At 45.1% G+C, this 18,152-nt stretch overlaps 1 protein-coding gene across 9 annotated transcripts in view; it reads right to left on the reverse strand.

The window, feature by feature from the left end:
* LOC135108980 (sodium- and chloride-dependent glycine transporter 2-like) overlaps positions 1 to 17,418 on the reverse strand; it is an 89,292-nt gene extending 71,874 nt beyond the window's left edge. Inside the window, exons 1-3 of one of the 9 annotated variants that reach the window (XM_064019908.1) lie at positions 17,231 to 17,406; positions 12,888 to 13,085; positions 1,708 to 1,842 (exon numbers count right to left, since the gene is read on the reverse strand). In XM_064019908.1, the coding sequence (XP_063875978.1) occupies positions 1,708 to 1,842; positions 12,888 to 13,068 (316 nt within the window). In that variant the 5' untranslated portion in view covers positions 13,069 to 13,085; positions 17,231 to 17,406. Of the gene's footprint in view, positions 1 to 1,707; positions 1,843 to 12,887; positions 15,217 to 17,230 lie in introns of those variants that run through there. The other 8 variants (XM_064019906.1, XM_064019901.1, XM_064019903.1 and 5 more) reach the window with 8 other exon arrangements.
* Between the last annotated feature and the right edge of the window lie 734 nt (positions 17,419 to 18,152).

Consider the following 18,152-nt stretch of genomic DNA (forward strand, 5'->3'; position numbering starts at 1 on the left):
AAATATCACTATTAAAATGTTCTGCATGGTACTGTATATACGGCATTTATGAAATGAAATGTCAGAGTCTCTTTGCTGGTATTTTCACACTATTTCCGTGTTTTGGGTGCGTTTCATCTCCAAGGTATCCCTGTTTATTATCTTTGTCCAGACAGACTGCAAGTAGGTTTTACAATATAATATAATATGATAATATAATAATAATAATATTAGCGATTATGGAGCAAGGGAAACTGTGATGTAGGTAGCACGTTTAACAGCTGTTAAGGTCACAGATCTTTCACAGAGGCGAAAGCAAGGTCCCTTACCCCGCTCCTCAGATTCCTCCATATTAAGGGAACGTTTTATTCCGTGTATCGCTTCTTCAGACTTGTCTTACTTAATCACTTGTGCATATACAAGCTACTCTGCAGAGTATTTTAGCGTGAATTGGTTGTATTAGTCATGACCTCACACTGCATTATGGCATTGTACCTGAACACAATGATATGTTGGAAGTTGTGGCGCAAGACAAGAAGGCCATTCAGACATCTTTACCTGCCCTGCCAGAATGCCGCGCGCCGCTGGATGGCTTGGCTGTTCCACGCTCATTTTAAGCAAATGTTACTATTCACTTAATTTGAAACAATTCACGCTACACAGTTTTAATAGGGAGGGTGAAGCCCCACCGATTAGGTTAGGGCAGGTTAGGTAATGTTAGGTTAGTATTCTTAATGAGGATCCAGAAGGGGTGAAGCACCCCCAGATAGGCTAGATTTGGTTAGTGTTCTTAAGTAGGGATTTCAGCGGGGGCGAAGCTGTTTTCAGGGAATTTTCCTTAAAGTGACAGTTTTCCCTTACAGTTTATTTTGTCTGTAAGCCTATATTTAGCAATTTTCTTCCCCCTAAAAAAGAAAAAAAAGAAGAATATTCCACAAGAATATTCCAAGACTGTTTGAAGGGTTGGGAGTAGAGGGAGGAGAGGGAGACGGATTTATTATAACGAATTACCGTTTATAATGCAAAGTTTAATAAATTAAAGAGTGATTGAGGAAGTAGTGTAGTTTGCCACTGTGGTGATACGAACATTACGTTATAGTGTTACAGTAAATTTGGGTTAAATGTGGTGCCAGGTCAAGACGCGCAATGCATATCACCAGTGTTCCTGACATGGTTTGGTTATTGATGCAAGGATCTGCATCTGATTTATTGTGAGATTCGCATCAATTGGATAAGTACTAAATTGCATAGATATTGCTTTACAATTAACCATAGGCGAGAAGGTGTTTAATAATAAGTAAATTTAGAGGTAGAAGTGATTTTTTTTTATTTTTCTTTTTTTTACATGCTCAATGTTCATAGGTTGGACACTAAAAAAGGAGTTTACTTCAACTGCTGTGTGATTCAACGCCTAGTAAACCAAGAGTAAGAGAGAGATTGTTTTTAGAGAGCAGGTTGCAACTCCTTTGTTGTGTTGCTGAGACATGAAAGATATAAAGATGTGACTTGGGACGGTCAATGACAGTCTTGCAGCACCATACCCCCCCGACTGTATTTATTGCCCTAGGAGTATTCCAAAGTCTAAACCAGGGTGACAGGTGTTTACTGCCTATTACTCATTTACAAGATCACCATAAAGTGAAGAGGATAAAATAAAATCCAAGACAGCAGCAACATTATCAAAGATGACTACTTCTTTCATAAAAGTACTTCCATTAAATGACTCACCGGAAAAGATGGGCGCCAGCTTGTAGAAAAGAACTGTGGGTCCCAGACTGACATACTGGCCGATGCTTAGCTCCATGAAAAAGACAGGGATTCCGGCCACGAAAAGCATCGTCAGGTAAGGGATCAGAAAGGCAGCTGAAAGCAAGAAGCTGGTAATAGAATTAATTAGTAGTTCTAAAACTTCAAATGGAAGCTTGTATGAGATAAAATGGTAAACCTGTCACTATCTGCAGATAACAGCTCTCGTTGCAGATATTAAGAAATGATTCAGGTTAAAACTGAAAAGTTTGTTAATGTGGAGAAAAAAGAAAAGTAACATATTTGGTAGTCTAAATGTTGACATGCTGAATGATGTAACGTGACAAGTATTGAGGCAGCCAAACAGGCAGACCCATGGAGGTAGAAATGAACAAATAATAAGAAAAATCTAATTTTTGTTGGGTATGAGAGAAATAAAGAGACAATGAGCATTGTCGCTGGAGATAAACATGAAATGATGAAGAAAAATATGATGCTTTTTTTTTTTGCATGATGTAAGGTAAGGTCAGGGAGTTATGATTGATCAGTTTAAAATTAATGCGGGATCATAATTATGCCGCTACTACAAAATGTTAAGAACAACTAAGACGATAGGTTAATAAAATATTAGAAAAAAAAAAAAACACTGGTATGGTGAAAATATATAAAAAAATTAATAGAAATGCGAGTATATAGAAAGAAATGAGATTATGCAACAAAAAGTAGTGCTACAAATTAAGAAAGTTGGTATTTGAATGTACAGGGTGTCCCAAAAAAATGTACTCACTCTTTGACTGCCTACTATTTTTTTTTTTTTTTTCAGGTGCAAATAACCCTACATAATGACAAACGTACAATTAACTTTTGAAGAAAGAAATGTCGTCATAAAATGCTGCTGAAAGAACGAAAACATTACGGAAGTGCACAGACAATTTAGAAGATAGTTTCACAGGGATCCACCAACGCAACACACCATTGCTCGAATCAGAGATAAGTTTGAAGAATTTGGAACTCTTCAAGACGCCCATAAGCAACGTTCTGGAAGATCTCGGACACCCACCAACCCCATCCCATAAGAGAAGAAGAATCGGTGGAAATGCTTCTCCGATCTGCAATCAGGTCGCGAGGTAGGAATCCCAAAATCAAGCATCCATCGCATGTTGACGCGAGGCCATTGGGAAAGTTACATCCCAACATTAATCCACGCTCTCAATGAAGATTATCCTGACCGGAGAGTTGAATTTTGTGAATGGTACTAAGACAAAAACGCGGAAAATGCAGAAAAAAAAATATATGGAGCCATGTAGCCATATTTAAGTTAAATGGTTCAATTAATCGACATAATTGCACCTACTGGGCTCTTCATAACCCGCATGTTGCTATGGAACATCATTTGAACTTACCAAGAGTTACAGTGTGGTGTGGGGCCTACGATGCCCAATGCTATATTAGCATTGGGCATCGTAGGCCCATTCTTTTTTTTACCAAACTCTCACTGGTGTCGTTTATTTAAACTTACTGCAGGAATCCGTCGGTGATGAAATGTTTGCTTAATATGCGATTTACCTCCAGCAAGCTGGAGCATCTCCCCACTACCAACGTGATGTGATGGCCTATCCCGATGCAACACATCCGAACAGATGGATTAGGCGAAGAGGTAGCGTTGAATTTCCTGTACGAGTACGTTCCCCCTGACCTCACGGCAATGGATTTATTTATTTATTTTTTTTATGGGGATATCTCAAAGATAAGGTTTACGCTGCAAAACCAAGGACAGTCGATAAATTGAAAGAAGAAACTGGAAAACAATGTCTCACAATTTCGAATGAAATGATCCGTAGTGTTGTTGGTGCGCGTTATCAACTGTGTTTGGAAAATTATGGAAACCAGTTTGAACATTTGCGAACAAACAGGAATAAGTAGACTAGATTACGGGGAGAAGACTAATGATGATTTCGATTTTTTTTTTTTTTTGTATCTCTTGTATCTTTTTGTATCTTGTATCTATGTCAATAAACACCTAAATTAAAACGAAATATATATAAGAAATGACCAGTGAAATTTAATTGAGAACTCAGGACAGAATATCTGGTGTTGTTCGTTTCATACTCAAGGCACTGACCGCACTGATCCATATATCTGACTTTCTCCGTTATGTGCCCTAGACACTAACCCCACTGACTCAGGTCCCGGACCCAACGTTGTTCGTTATGTGTTTTCTCCACTTGCTTCCAGATTCTCCAGGTGCAAGGTTAAAGTTCTTCCTATTTAGTAAAAACTGCCTACTCCATTAACCTAAGGAGCTCATGTCCCGAGAATAGCCTTCTCTCCAAGTATCAGCGCGAAAATCCCGTCTCCATAGCGATAACAGAAGTATCGCTTCCGCAGATCTTTCAGACTGAAACACTCTACCAGGAAGTGTGGTGCTGTACGGGGGACTAAGCAGTCATCACAGTATGATTATGGCGGTAGCACTTGCAATGACGCGCGCCAGCTCAGTTGGCTTGAGGAAGTAAAGTGCACCTCGCTGGCTCGCTCATCGCTCATGCACACCAAAACATTGAGTGGACACACGGGAGCTCTCAGCTGTTCATTAAACTTATAAAAGAGCATCCATGCCTGTGTTAAGTTAGAAATAAAAACTACAAGAACAAGGCAGTGAAAAGTGCTACAAATAAAAACTACAAGAACAAGTCAGTGAGGAAGGCAAGTCGAGATGCAAATTCTTATATAATTCTTAAAATCATCGTGGCATTCTCTTTCAAGTTCAGAGAACATTTCTGTAGAACTTCCCCTTACACTCCGCCTGGAAATTCATTCCTTGCACCAAAGCTTCCAATTCCTCTTTTTTTTTTTTTCAACTCTGTGCAAATTGGTAATTATTATTAAAATTATTATTATAATTATCATTATATTAATAATAATAATAATGATAATAATAATAATAATAATAATCATAATAATAATAATATTGTTATTATTATTATTATTATTATTATTATTATTATCATCATTATTATTATTATTATTAATATTCCCCTTATACTACACCTGGAAATTCATTCCTTGCACCAAAGCTTCCAATTCCTTTCTTTTTTCAGCTCTGTACAAACTGATAATTATTATTATAATTATTATTATAATTATCATTATATTAATAATAATAATAATAATAATAATAATAATATTATTATTATTATTATTATTATTATTATTATTATTATTATTACTAGCATTATTATTACTATTAGCATACTCCATACATGGACGGATAAGGCCCTTGTTCAGAGTTAGCAGCTGGGGGGATGAGAAAAACTGGCGGAGACGTCTCAGAACACATAACTTCATAGAAGCTGTTTTAGCTAGAGATGAGATATGAAGTTTCCAGTTCAGATTATAAGTAAAGGACAGACCGAGGATGTTCAGCGTAGAAAAGGGGGACAGTTGAGTGTCACTGAAGAAGAGGGAATAGTTGTCTGGAAGGTTGTGTCGAGTTGATAGATGGAGGAATTGAGTTTTTGAGGCATTGAACAATACCAAGTTTGCTCTGCCCCAATCAGAAATTTTAGAAAGATCAGAAGTCAGGCGTTCTGTGGCTTCCCTGCGTGATATGTTTACCTCCTGAAGGGTTGGACGCCTATGAAAAGGCGTGGAAAAGGGTGGTATCATCAGCGTAGGAGTGGATAGGACAAGAGGTTTGGTTTAGAAGATCATTAATGAATAATAAGAAGAGAGTGGGTGACAGGACAGAACCCTGAGGAACACCACTGTTAATGGATTTAGGAGAAGAACAGTGACCGTCTACCACAGCAGCAATAGAACGATCAGAAAGGAAACTTGAGATGAAGTTACAGAGAGAAGGATAAAAACCGTAGGAGGGTAGTTTGGAAATCAAAGCTTTGTGCCAGACTCTATCAAAAGCTTTTGATATGTCCAATGCAACAGCAAAAGTTTCATCAAAATCTCTAAAAGAGGATGATCAAGACTCAGTAAGGAAAGCCAGAAGATCACCAGTAGACCGGCCTTGACGGAACCCATACTGGCGATCAGATAGAAGGTTGTGAAGTGATAGATGTTTAAGAATCTTCCTGTTCAGGATAGATTAAAAAAATTTAGATGGGCAGGAAATAAAAGCAATAGGACGGTAGTTTGAGGGATTAGAACGGTCACCCTTTTTAGGAACAGGTTGAATGTAGGCAAACTTCCAACAAGAAGGAAAGGTAGATGTTGACAGACAGAGCTGAAAGAGTTTGACTAGGCAAGGTGCAAGCACGGAGGCACAGTTTCGGAGAACAATAGGAGGGACCACATCAGGTCCATAAGCCTTCCGAGGGTTTAGGCCAGCAAGGACATGGAAAACATCTTTGCGAAGAATTTTAATAGGTGGCATGAAGTAGTCAGAGGGTGGAGGAGAGGAAGGAACAAGCCCAGAATCGTCCAAGGTAGAGTTTTTAGCAAAGGTTTGAGCAACTAGTTCAGCTTTAGAAATAGATATGATAGCAGTGGTGCCATCTGGTTGAAATAGAGGAGGGAAAGAAGAAGAAGCAAAGTTATTCGAGATATTTTTGGCTAGATGCCAGAAATCATGAGGGGAGTTAGATCTTGAAAGGTTTTGACATTTTCTGTTAATGAAGGAGTTTTTGGCTAGTTGGAGAACAGACTTGGCATGGTTCCGGGCAGAAATATAAAGTGCATGAGATTCTGGTGATGGAAGGCTTAAGTACCTTTTGTGGGCCACCTCTCTATCATGTATAGCACGAGAACAAGCTGTGTTAAACTAAGGTTTAGAAGGTTTAGGACGAGAAAAAGAGTGAGGAATGTATGCCTCCATGCCAGACACTATCACCTCTGTTATGCGCACAGCACACAAGGACGGGTCTCTGACACGGAAGCAGTAGTCATTCCAAGGAAAATCAGCAAAATACCTCCTCAGGTCCCCCCAACTAGCAGAGGCAAAACGCCAGAGGCACCTTCGCTTAGGGGGATCCTGAGGAGGGATTGGAGTGATAGGACAAGGTAAAGATATGAGATAGTGATCGGAGGAGCCCAACGGAGAAGAAAGGGTGACAGCATAAGCAGAAGGATTAGAGGTCAGGAAAAGGTCAACAATGTTGGGCGTATCTCCAAGACGGTCAGGAATACGAATAGGGTGTTGCACCAATTGCTCTAGGTCATGGAGGATAGCAAAGCTGTAGGCTAGTTCACCAGGATGGTCAGTGAACGGAGAGGAAAGCCAAAGCTGGTAGTGAACATTGAAGTCTCCAAGAATGGAGATCTCTGCAAAAAAAAGGGAAGAGGGTCAGAATGTGCTCCACTTTGGAAGTTAAGTAGTCAAAGAATTTCTTATAGTCAGAGGAGTTAGGTGAGAGGTATACAGCACAGATAAATTTAGTATGAGAGTGACTCTGCGCACATAAAGTCACTGCGCACATAAATGCAGCATCCAGCTTTGGATCGAAAATGAGGATAGAGAAAGTAGGAGGGAACAGAAAAGGGGCTACTGTCAGTTGCCTCAGACACCTGAGTTTCAGTGAGGAAAAGAAGATGAGGTTTAGAAGAGGAGAGGTGGTGTTCTACAGATTGAAAATTAGATCTTAGACCGCGAATGTTGCAGAAGTTAATGAAGAAAAAGTTGAGGGGGGTGTCAAGACACTTAGGGTCGTCGACAGAAAGGCGGTCCGACCTGAGTACATTTATGGTCCCCTCCCCAGATGGGGACTCCGAGGCTGGTGTAGGAGTCGCCATGATTTTAAAATTTTTGCGTGAAGGGTGTGTGTGTTATTAGGTGCTTGTAGTTTTGTGTGGAGGAAGAGAGTTGTCTTTAGAGGGCAGGCTGTGACTGCCCCCTTGTGTTGTGAGACACAAAGGGAAACGTTCAGTGAGGTCACAGCTGGGTTTAATGATAAGTTCACAGTACAGTGCTTTAGACCTCACTGGGAGTAATCATCGTTTCGGCAGGTGTCTACTGTCTCCTCTGTGTGTGTGTGTGTGTGTGTGTGTGTGTGTGTGTGTGTGTGTGTGTGTGTGTGTGTGTGTGTGCGCGCGCGCGCGCGTGCTGAATTAACATAGAGTCCTGAAAGGATTGGTCAGTGTTATATGCTGACCATTTAACGATATTTATATGCTTTCTTATCAAGAGAGAGAGAGAGAGAGAGAGAGAGAGAGAGAGAGAGAGAGAGAGAGAGAGAGAGAGAGAGAGAGAGAGAGAGGTCAGGTCGCGAGAGAGGAAGGACGTACATTTACCAACGCTCCGTAATTATCGACTCATCTGTGCGGTGCAAAATCACATTCGGTCGTGTTGCATACACCAGTGAACAGGTATACCGACGCGCAACGTGGTGCATTCTCATAGTGAGCGAAAGTGCTTTAACAGTGACGCATTATATCAAAACATGAGTGTGCTGTGACCTGACTGACCCACCAGGCCAGGCCACCACCCTGCTTCTAACACCTCCCTCGCCCTCCGTCCCCCCTCCACCACCCCCTCGCTTTGTTCTGACACTGCCTTCCCACATGGCCACTAACGCCACCCAGGAAGCATCCTCTCCTCACCAGAAGATTGCGTGGGCAGGCAAGTCTGGCTTTCCAGGGGCAACATACTGCTGTGTGTGTAGCCTCTCCACCAGACTCAAGCCTGTGACAGCGTGTAGTCAGGAAGACTGCCCGAACCAGGCCTGTACAGGGTGTCACAGTGAGGGCCTATTTTGTTGTTCCAACACAGCGGAGCTGAAGCAAGCGCTAGGCATCTCACATCCCGTCACCCACGTGGTACCCGAGGCGCCGGCCACTGAGGACGAGACACCGACCACCCAGGTCGACACGCCTGCCACCCCACCCGACCCTCCTACCCAGCAACCATCACCTGACAACGAAGACACTGCCATCAGGGAAGAGCTACTAACAAACCCTCCTGAAGCCCTGGTAGACATCATCTTGTGACAGAGGAACGAAATTTTCTCTCTCAAGAGCACTGTTGAAGCCTACCAACAACACAGCTCGAGGGTGCAGCAGCAGAGAGCAGCGTTAGAAGCAGCACTCAGCGCTATTGACGGCCTCTCTCAGGTAAAACAACTAGCTCCCTCCCCAGTCCCTTCTACCCAAGCTTGTAGTGCCCTGCCGAGCAAGATAGACAGTGACTGGCGGGAAGTGTGTGCCTCACACCCACGTTGGGCCGGCTGGTGGGAGTCAGGTAAAGCAAGACTGCTACGGAACGTGACTCACGATATATCACCTCCACTCAACACACCTGACCTCACCCACACCCAGCAACCACCACCACCACCACCAACCCAGCGCTCCCAGCCCTCTTCCCCCTCCGCCACCACCACCACCACCACCGCTACCGCTGGCCGCGCCAACCCTCCTCCCCGTCGCCAGGCCGTCACCAACGCCTCCACCACCACCGAGTCAGCCTCCTCCACAGCTGGGCCGCTACACTCCACCACCAGACAGAACACCAACAGACGACAGGGAAGTGCAAACCAAAGGTCGCCGCCTTTCTGTGGCCGCTGCCGGCAGCGAGACCACACGGCAGGACGCTGCTCTGCAGTGGTATGTGACTACTGCGGCCGCAGAGGACACCACGTAGACCAGTGCCGAACACGCCAGGCTGAGGAGTCAAGGAGGCTTGAGTGCACGTACTGTCTCAGACGCGGCCACGAGGAAAGCCGCTGCTGCACTCGGGCCAGCGAGGCACGTCAGGAGCGACTCATTAGAGCCATTCTGACAGAGTGTCACCAGCCCGCCACTCCCCCCCCCAGCCTGCAAATCACATTACCGGTCCGACCTGACCGCCGTGGGCGCCGCCACACACCCTGCCTGGACACAGCCTCCCACCCCTCCCACCCCGCTCCGCTACTGGTACGCTAAGAAGAATGGCCGCCGCCGCCGCCACCACCGCCGCCTCCACCTTCACAGTCCTGTCTGCCAACGCTCGTGGCTTCAGGACCAACGTTAGAGAGCTGACACACACCGTCCTCGTGAAACACGCCGACGTACTGGTGGCAGTGGAGACCTTCCTGGATGACAGCTGTGTTACCACCTGCGACAGGATTACCGGCTACTCCCACTGGATGAGGCGTGACCGGCAGGGTGGGCAGGGAGGTGGTTTAGCCGTGTGCCATCGCGAAGGTCTCCACATGGACGCCCTGGCAGTCAACACACCGGACGTGATGGAGATGATGTTTTTCCGTATCATACTTGCTGACAGGGGCGCCCTGCTGCTGTGTGTCATGTACCGACCTCAGTGGCAGGGAAGCAAGCCGCTCAAATACCTCACCAACAAACTGGACGACATCATGGCGGCTCACAACTGTCAGAACGTTGTGATTGTGGGCGACCTCAACCACAACATTGTCTTGAGGGCATTTACTGAGCTGACAGTGGTGCAGGGACTTCACAACCATGTTGACTTCCCTACACATCAGCGTGGAGGATCTCTGGACCCTGTGCTAGCAGACCTGGCAGGTGACTGTGTACAGTGCCTCCCACTGGACTTCGTGGGCACCTCTGATCACCTTGCCGTCCTCTCCACCATTAACCTCGCCCCAGCCCGTGAGGAGGAGCACCACAGGACCATCTGGCTGTGGGACCGCGCCGACTGGGAAGCTGTGAGATGTGCCCTTGGGGAGATATCCTGAGACACGGTGCTCACCGGCGAGCCACACAACGACGTCAATACCCTCACCAACATCCTGCAGGACTTACAGCAGCAACACGTGCTGCACAGGACCTACGCAACGAGTCCAAAGGACCAGCCTTGGTTCGGATATCGCTGTCGTGCTGCTGCTGAATGCAAGTACAGCGCGTGGCAGCGCTACAAGAGGCGGCCCACCCAGCGGAACAAGGCCTTGCACCGAGCTGCGTGCAAAGCAATGACGCTAGCAGCGAAATGGGTCAAGGCAAGATGCTGGACCCAAAGCGATGGTGGAGCTTGGTGAAGGAGAAGCAGGGCGTCACTTCCCACGAACGTGTCCCGGCTCTCACTAAGCCGTGTGGGAACCTGGCCGTCACCAGCCAGGAGAAGGCAGACCTGCTTGCTCAGGTGTTCAGTGAGAAGATGAGGACGCCAGAACCTGACAGACAGCCACCACCTCTCCCACGCCTTGCTGCCTCAAGCATAGAGAGCGTGGTCATCACGGAGGCCGCTGTTAGGGGGCACCTGAAGGAGGTCAACGTCAGGAAGGCCTCAGGTCCTGACGGAGTAAGCCCTCACCTCCTCAAACACTGCGCGGATGAGCTCACCACGCCTCTCGTGTTGATCTTCCGCCAGTGTCTGGTGTCCAGGGTGTGGCCGTCTCAGTGGAAAGAGGCAAGGGTCACACCCGTCCATAAGAAGAAGGAGAAGTCGGAGCCGAACAACTATCGTCCCATCTCTCTCCTGCCGGTGATCAGCAAGATCTTCGAGAGGGTCATCGGAGAGCAGGTGACGAGGTTCCTGGACGAGCACCACCTTCACTCACCCAGGCAGTTCGGCTTCAGGAAAGGACGCTCCACCTCAGATTTGCTCCTTCTTCTCTCCAAATCCTGGCACGACGCCCTGGATGTCGGCCGGCCATCATTAGTGATTGCCCTGGACATCGCCGGGGCCTTCGACACTGTGTGCCATCGGGGACTTCTGGCAAAGTTGGAGCAGCTGGGCATCACCGGGGACCTGCTGCACCTGCTCTCCAGCTACCTGACGGACAGGAGTCTCCGTGTTGTGGTTAACGGCCACACCTCCGCCAGCTTTCCTGTAGAGGCCTCTGTTCCACAGGGGTCAGTTCTGGGACCTATACTGTGGAACATTTACTTCAATGACCTCCTGCAGAGTGTTCCTTCAGCCAGTGCGTACGCAGATGACTGCACCATGTCTTTGACCTACGAGAGAGGGGAGGCGCAGGCCGCAGTGCAGTCTGCCAACGCACTGCTCTCAGACATCATGGCCTGGGGCGACCAGTGGCAAGTCAAGTTTGCCCCCGAAAAGACTCAGGCCATGGTGGTATCCCGCTCTCACGAGGACGCGCGTGAGGTGCGTGGAAGGCTGAAGATGGGAGACAACAACAACAACAACATCCCTCTACAGGACAGCGTAAACATCCTTGGCGTGGAGGTGGACTCGCGGCTGCTCTTCGACCGTCACCTCGAGGACGTGGCCCGAAAAGCTTCTCAGAAGGTGACACTGTTGAGGCGTCTGAGGCATCTCCTTGACTCTGATGGCCTCCTGACCCTGTACAAGGCTCAGGTCAGGCCCATCATGGAGTACGCGCCGCTCACGTGGATGTCCAGTGCCCGATGTCATCTCAACTTGCTGGACAAAGTGCAAAGGAGGGCAGAGCGCCTCATCAGTGGCGCCAGACAGACGCAGCCTCGCCAGCAACCAAGGCGGCAGGGACAACAACAGCAGCAGCAGCAGATACAGGAGGATGGGCCGGTGCTGAGGGACACTCTGGATCATCGCCGGAAAGTTACAGCGCTGACAGTGCTTCATAAGGCGCAGATCCAGAATGTTCCTCACCTAGCAGACCTGAAGGCTACCTGGAGGAGATCTGAGCGCAATACGAGAACGGTATTGAGCAACGATCTCCTCTTGGAGATGCCAGGGTCTCGCTCCAGCACCCACCAACGGGCCTTCTCCTCCGCCACTGTAGTGTGGTGGAACACCCTCACGGCTGTGGTGGACGTACGACGTCTGTCCACACAGCAGATGAAAGTGTCCACACACAAGTGGTTACGGCTTCAGACTCTCAACCCTCCATAAGAAAAACACAAAAATATGGTTGTGTCTGACCTCCGGTGAACTTGGCATATAGATGCATATGACCTCTAATGCTTTAAAATAGTTATACACGACAAAGATAACTTTAGCAGAGGCCACAATGAACATGTGTGTTTAATACTTTAAATAAAAGAGAGAGAGAGAGAGAGAGAGAGAGAGAGAGAGAGAGAGAGAGAGAGAGAGAGAGAGAGAGAGAGAGAGAGAGAGAGAGAGAGAGAGAGAGAGAGAGAGAGTTTAAAGAAATACAAGTCAGGATCAAAATGGGAGAAAAATACTGACGTTTCGGTTAGTTTTCAAGCCTGAATTGCCCCATTGCTGACTTATAGTCAACTATTCTTGGAAAACGGAGTACTCAACAGCTACAACAGCATCTTCCTTTCCTGATCTCTTCTCTAAGCTTACTTACCTCCTCCATTTTTGTAACACAGGTAAGGAAACCTCCATACGTTGCCGAATCCGATGGCGTATCCTAGACAATAAAAGAAGAATTGAAAGGGATTCTTCCAGTTTTCCCTTTCAACTCCACCTTTGGTTTCCTCATTTGCAACCGGGGAGCTTATATTCAATATTTTCTTGTTCACTGCCATGTCTGGTGCAGGGCTACCTGTAAAAGAACTATAGATTACTTGACACTACAAACCTGATTTTATTATGGAAGCAGATTTGTCTACACTCACGAAATAAAAAGGAATGCAAAGTATCTGCATGAAAAGGACTGCCATATGCAAAAAAAAACCATCTTAATAAAGGTAATCTTCTATGAAATGCACATGTACCTAACTGGTCACAATTAACAGTATGCAGGGAATACAACAGTGGTGCGTTGGAGGAAAAAACGGCTTTAGTAGAGGTGGTGGTGGTACGAGCCAGGATATTTTGTTTTTTTTTTTTTCATGTAGGAAGGACACACTGGCCAAGGGCAACAAAAATCTAATAAAAAAAATATGCCCACTGAAATGCCAGTCCCATAAAAGAGTCAAAGCAGTGGTCAAAAATTCATGAATAAGTGTCTTGAAACCTCCCTTTTGAAGGAATTCAAGTCATAGGAAGGTGGAAATACAGAAGCAGGCAGGGAGTTCCAGAGTTCACCAGAGAAATGGATGAATGATTGAGAACACTGGTTAACTCTTGCGTTAGAAAGGTGGACAGAATAGGGGTGAGAGAATGAAGAAAGTCTTGTGCAGCGAGGCCGCGGGAGAAGAGGAGGCATGCAGTTAGCAAGATCAGAAGAGCAGTTAGCATGAAAATAGCGGTAGAAGACAGCTAGATGTGCAACATTGCGGCGGTGAGAGAGGGGTGAGAAAAACTGGCGGAGACGTCTCAGAACACCTAACTTCATAGAAGCTGTTTTAGCTAGAGATGAGATGTGAAGTTTCCAGTTCAGATTATAAGTAAAGGACAGACCGAGGATGTTCAGTGTAGAAGAGGGGGACAGTTGAGTGTCACTGAAGAAGAGGGGATAGTTGTCTGGAAGGTTGTGTCGAGCTGACAGATGGAGGAATTGAGTTTTTGAGGCATTGAACAATACCAAGTTTGCTCTGCCCCAATCAGAAATTTTAGAAAGATCAGAAGTCAAGCGTTCTGTGGTTTCCCTGCGTGATATGTTTACCTCCTGAAGGGTTGGACGTCTATGAAAAGACGTGGAAAAGTGCAGGGTTGTATCATCAGCGTAGGAGTGGATAGGACAAGAAGTTTGGTTTAGAAAATCATTAATGAATAATAAGAAGAGAGTGGGTGACAGGACAGAACCCTGAGGAACACCACTGTTAATAAATTTAGGAAAAGAACAGTGACCGTCTACCACAGCAGCAATAGAACGGTCAGAAAGGAAACTTGAGATAAAGTTACAGAGTGAAGGATAAAAACTATAGAAGGGTAGTTTGGAAATCAAAGCTTTGTGCCAGAATCTATCAAAAGCTTTTGATATGTCCAAGGCAACAGCAAAAGTTTCACCAAAATCTCTAAAGGAGGATGACCAAGACTCAGTAAGGAAAGCCAGAAGATCACCAGTAGAGCGGCCTTGACGTAACTCATATTAGCGATCAGATAGAAGGTTGTGAAGTGATATATGTTTAAGAATCTTCCTGTTGAGAATAGATTAAAAAAATTAAGATAGGCAAAAAATTAAAGCAATAGGACGGTAGTTTGAGGGATTAGAACGGTCACCCTTTTTAGGAACAGGTTGAATGTAGGCAAACTTCCAGCAAGAAGGAAAGGTAGATGTTGACAGACAGAGCTGAAAGAGTTTGACTAGGCAAGGTGCAAGCACGGAGGCACAGTTTCGGAGAACAATAGGAGGGACCCCATCAGGTCTATAAGCCTCCCGAGGGTTTAGGCCAGCAAGGGCATGGAAAACATCATTGCGAAGAATTTTAATAGGTGGCAGGAAGTAGTCAGAGGGTGGAGGAGAGGAAGGAACAAGCCCAGAATCGTCCAAGGTAGCGTTTTTAGCAAAGGTTTGAGCGAAGAGTTCAGCTTTAGAAATAAATTTGATAGCAATGGTGCCATTTGGTTGAAATAGAGGAGGGAAAGAAGGAGAAGCAAAGTTGTTAGAGATATTTTTTGCTAGATGCCAGAAGTCACGAGAAGAGTTAGATCTTGAAAGGATTTGACACTTTCTGTTAATGAAGGAGTTTTTGGCTAGTTGGAGAACAGACTTGGCATGGTTCCGGGCAGAAATATAAAGTGCATGAGATTCTGGTGATGGAAGGCTTAAGTACCTTTTGTGGGCCACCTCTCTATCATGTATAGCACGAGAACAAGCTGTGTTAAATCAAGGTTTAGAAGGTTTAGGTCGAGAAAAAAAGTGAGGAATGTACGCCTCCATGGCAGAAACTATCACCTCCGTTATGCGCTCAGCACACAAAGACGGGTCTCTGACACGGAAGGAGTAGTGATTCCAAGGAAAATCAGGAAAATACCTCCTTAGGTCCCCCCAACTAGCAGAGGCAAAACGCCAGAGGCACCTTCGCTTAGGGGGATCCTGAGGAGGGATTGGAGCGATAGGACAAGACACAGATATGAGATTGTGATCGGAGGAGCCTAACGGAGAAGAAAGGGTGACAGCATAAGCAGAAGGATTAGAGGTCAGGAAAAGGTCAAGAATGTTGGGCGTATCTCCAAGACGGTCAGGAATACGAGTAGGGTGTAAGAGTATATATACCATATATACCATATATACTATGACCTCCCGTGCCAGCTCTACGTCACTCCCTCTAGTCACATACATCCACATACGTCCTTTGTCAACGATATTTGTGGCCTGACTGATTCGTGGGAACAGATTTCCCTGTGGCTTCTCAGAAGCTGTGTAGCTACTCTTCTGGTGAGAGGGAGGGGAAGGGGACGGGGAGAGGAGGAAGCAGCCAGTCACGCTGCTTGCCATAGCACAATCTTACCTCAAAAAGGACTCTAAGTTCTAAAAATTATTACTCACTGATTACGGGAGCTGGGAGGGACTCAATACTTCCTTGGGGGAGGGCAACTCTTCTATTATGTCATGTATCAAACTCAACCTTGTCGGGGAGGAGGACGGGGGCAAAGGGAAGTGGGCAAAATCTTGACAAAATCAGAGCACTGTGAGGAGAGGGACATCTACACAAAATTCAAAGCGCGCGGGGCGGGGAAGTGACTCGTTGCTCTCTCTCTCTCTCTCTCTCTCTCTCTCTCTCTCTCTCTCTCTCTCTCTCCTTCTTCATCTTTCTATTTTCTTATATTCGTATTCTCTCTCGCTAGTATGGCGCCACTCATAACAGAAGCGTATTAGGATGTAACTGTGTGGTGTACATGGACACACATATACACACAAACACACACATTCCTCCACCATCCAGCAAAACAGAACCTATGTTCAGGTTTTTTTGTGTGGTATTCTGCCTTACGCTGTGTCTCGTCTTCTTGGTGTCTCTGCGAAATACACCATTTTCTTCTCTTGCATTTCGTATAGGGAACCTGGCTAGGGCGAGTCCCATTGTCTCAGAACTTTCTCTGGAATTTCTGAAAGAAACAAATCGCGAGCATGTGTGACCCTGGCCTCCCATTCACTGGGGCCTCATACTTTCACGTCTTCGAATCAGGGTTTTCATAGACAGGGCTCAGGTCAAGTCGTGCCTCCCTTAGCGCGCTGCGTGACACGATGCTCCGATCATGCCTTACTCGTCCCCCCAACTCGGTACTCTGTCAACTTATTGTGAAATAGATGACTGAGAGCTGTGTTTTTCCGTCTTGTGTAGCTTGAAGAAGACTACAGTTGGGTTGCCACAAGTTTCGCAATAAATATACGAACAATAAGAACGTGAGTGTATAAAATGTTATTTTGCCATTCGAAAAATAAAATAGATACATGTGACTTTTAAATTAAACCATCCTCATTTTCTCAACTAGATCAAGAATAGATTATGCGTGGAGTGGTATTTTCCATTCGTATTTTCTTTTTTTTTTTTTGTCCACTCTTAATCCGCAATTGTTTAGCGTTATAGCATCAATTGAAAATTATCTTCAGTTTATCAAATGGATCATGGATACTGCAAATCTACGCTGACGATTAATAACTGTGCGTGGAAATGAAGAATGAGAGGTAAGGTTGAACATAAGCTTAATCAAAATTATCAACTATTTACAACCTGAAAATTACCGTAGATGCAGAATATTTGTCGAAAATAAACAGCTGATTAAGACGAACACTACCAGAACTGCAGAAATTATCCTAGAGCTTGACGGGACAAATAAAAAGAGAGAAGAAAGTCTTACCATAGATGGACTCCTTCAGGCGAGGCTAAGACCTGACAACTGTGACATGAAGAAGCAAGTGTTGCCAGCAGACTGTTTAAAATGAGTGCAGTCGAGTTAATGTATTGCACAGACACACAACAGAATTTGATCCACTTAAATCATGCCATGGCACGTTTTACATACCTAATTCTTTCTCCTGATATCATGAGTTTTTTTTTTTTTTTTTATATGACGCCTAACCATCAGGTGAATAGGTAATTAATGTGTTGTAACCGGGATCAAAAAGACAGACAAAACGAAAAAAAAAAAAAAAAAAGATAAATGAATGAGGGAAAAACAGAAATAATGCAAAAAAGGAACATAAAATGGAAAAAACAGGAACACCAGTTACCTAACGCAGCTATTCAGTTTTAATAAACTAGATAAGAGAAAACAAGCACACGTACAGTGGAGCTTATAAGTTTTGTAACGCAGTAAGATGTTTAATGTTATCATGAAGTTTAAATTATATTTTTTGCATGATTTTTCGAGTGTGTTCGTGCAAAATTTATTGGCATGAATAATAAGTATTAATTTACTTTGATAAAACATACTGGTCTAATAGCGAACTTACTGATGGAAAGTCATTTACAGGTTACATAATTTTTTAGTGTCATACACATCATTTGCTAAGCCGTATGTTACCACTGGAATTGTTCCGTCTGGCGATAAACTGGCAACTGCCGGGCAATTACAACTCCAACCACGTGTCATTTTATGATGAGTCACCTAGCAGTGTTGCAAACTTATAGATAATTTAAGATGGCTGTCTAAAAAGACCTCTATTACTTCACACAAAACTACAAGCATCCAATTACACACATATCCTTCACACAAAATTCAAAACTATCATGGCGACTCCTACACAAGCCTCGGAGTCCCAATTTGGGGAGGGGACCAC

This window comes from Scylla paramamosain, chromosome 18 (genome assembly GCF_035594125.1).
Source record: "Scylla paramamosain isolate STU-SP2022 chromosome 18, ASM3559412v1, whole genome shotgun sequence".
Classification (NCBI taxonomy): domain Eukaryota; kingdom Metazoa; phylum Arthropoda; class Malacostraca; order Decapoda; family Portunidae; genus Scylla; species Scylla paramamosain.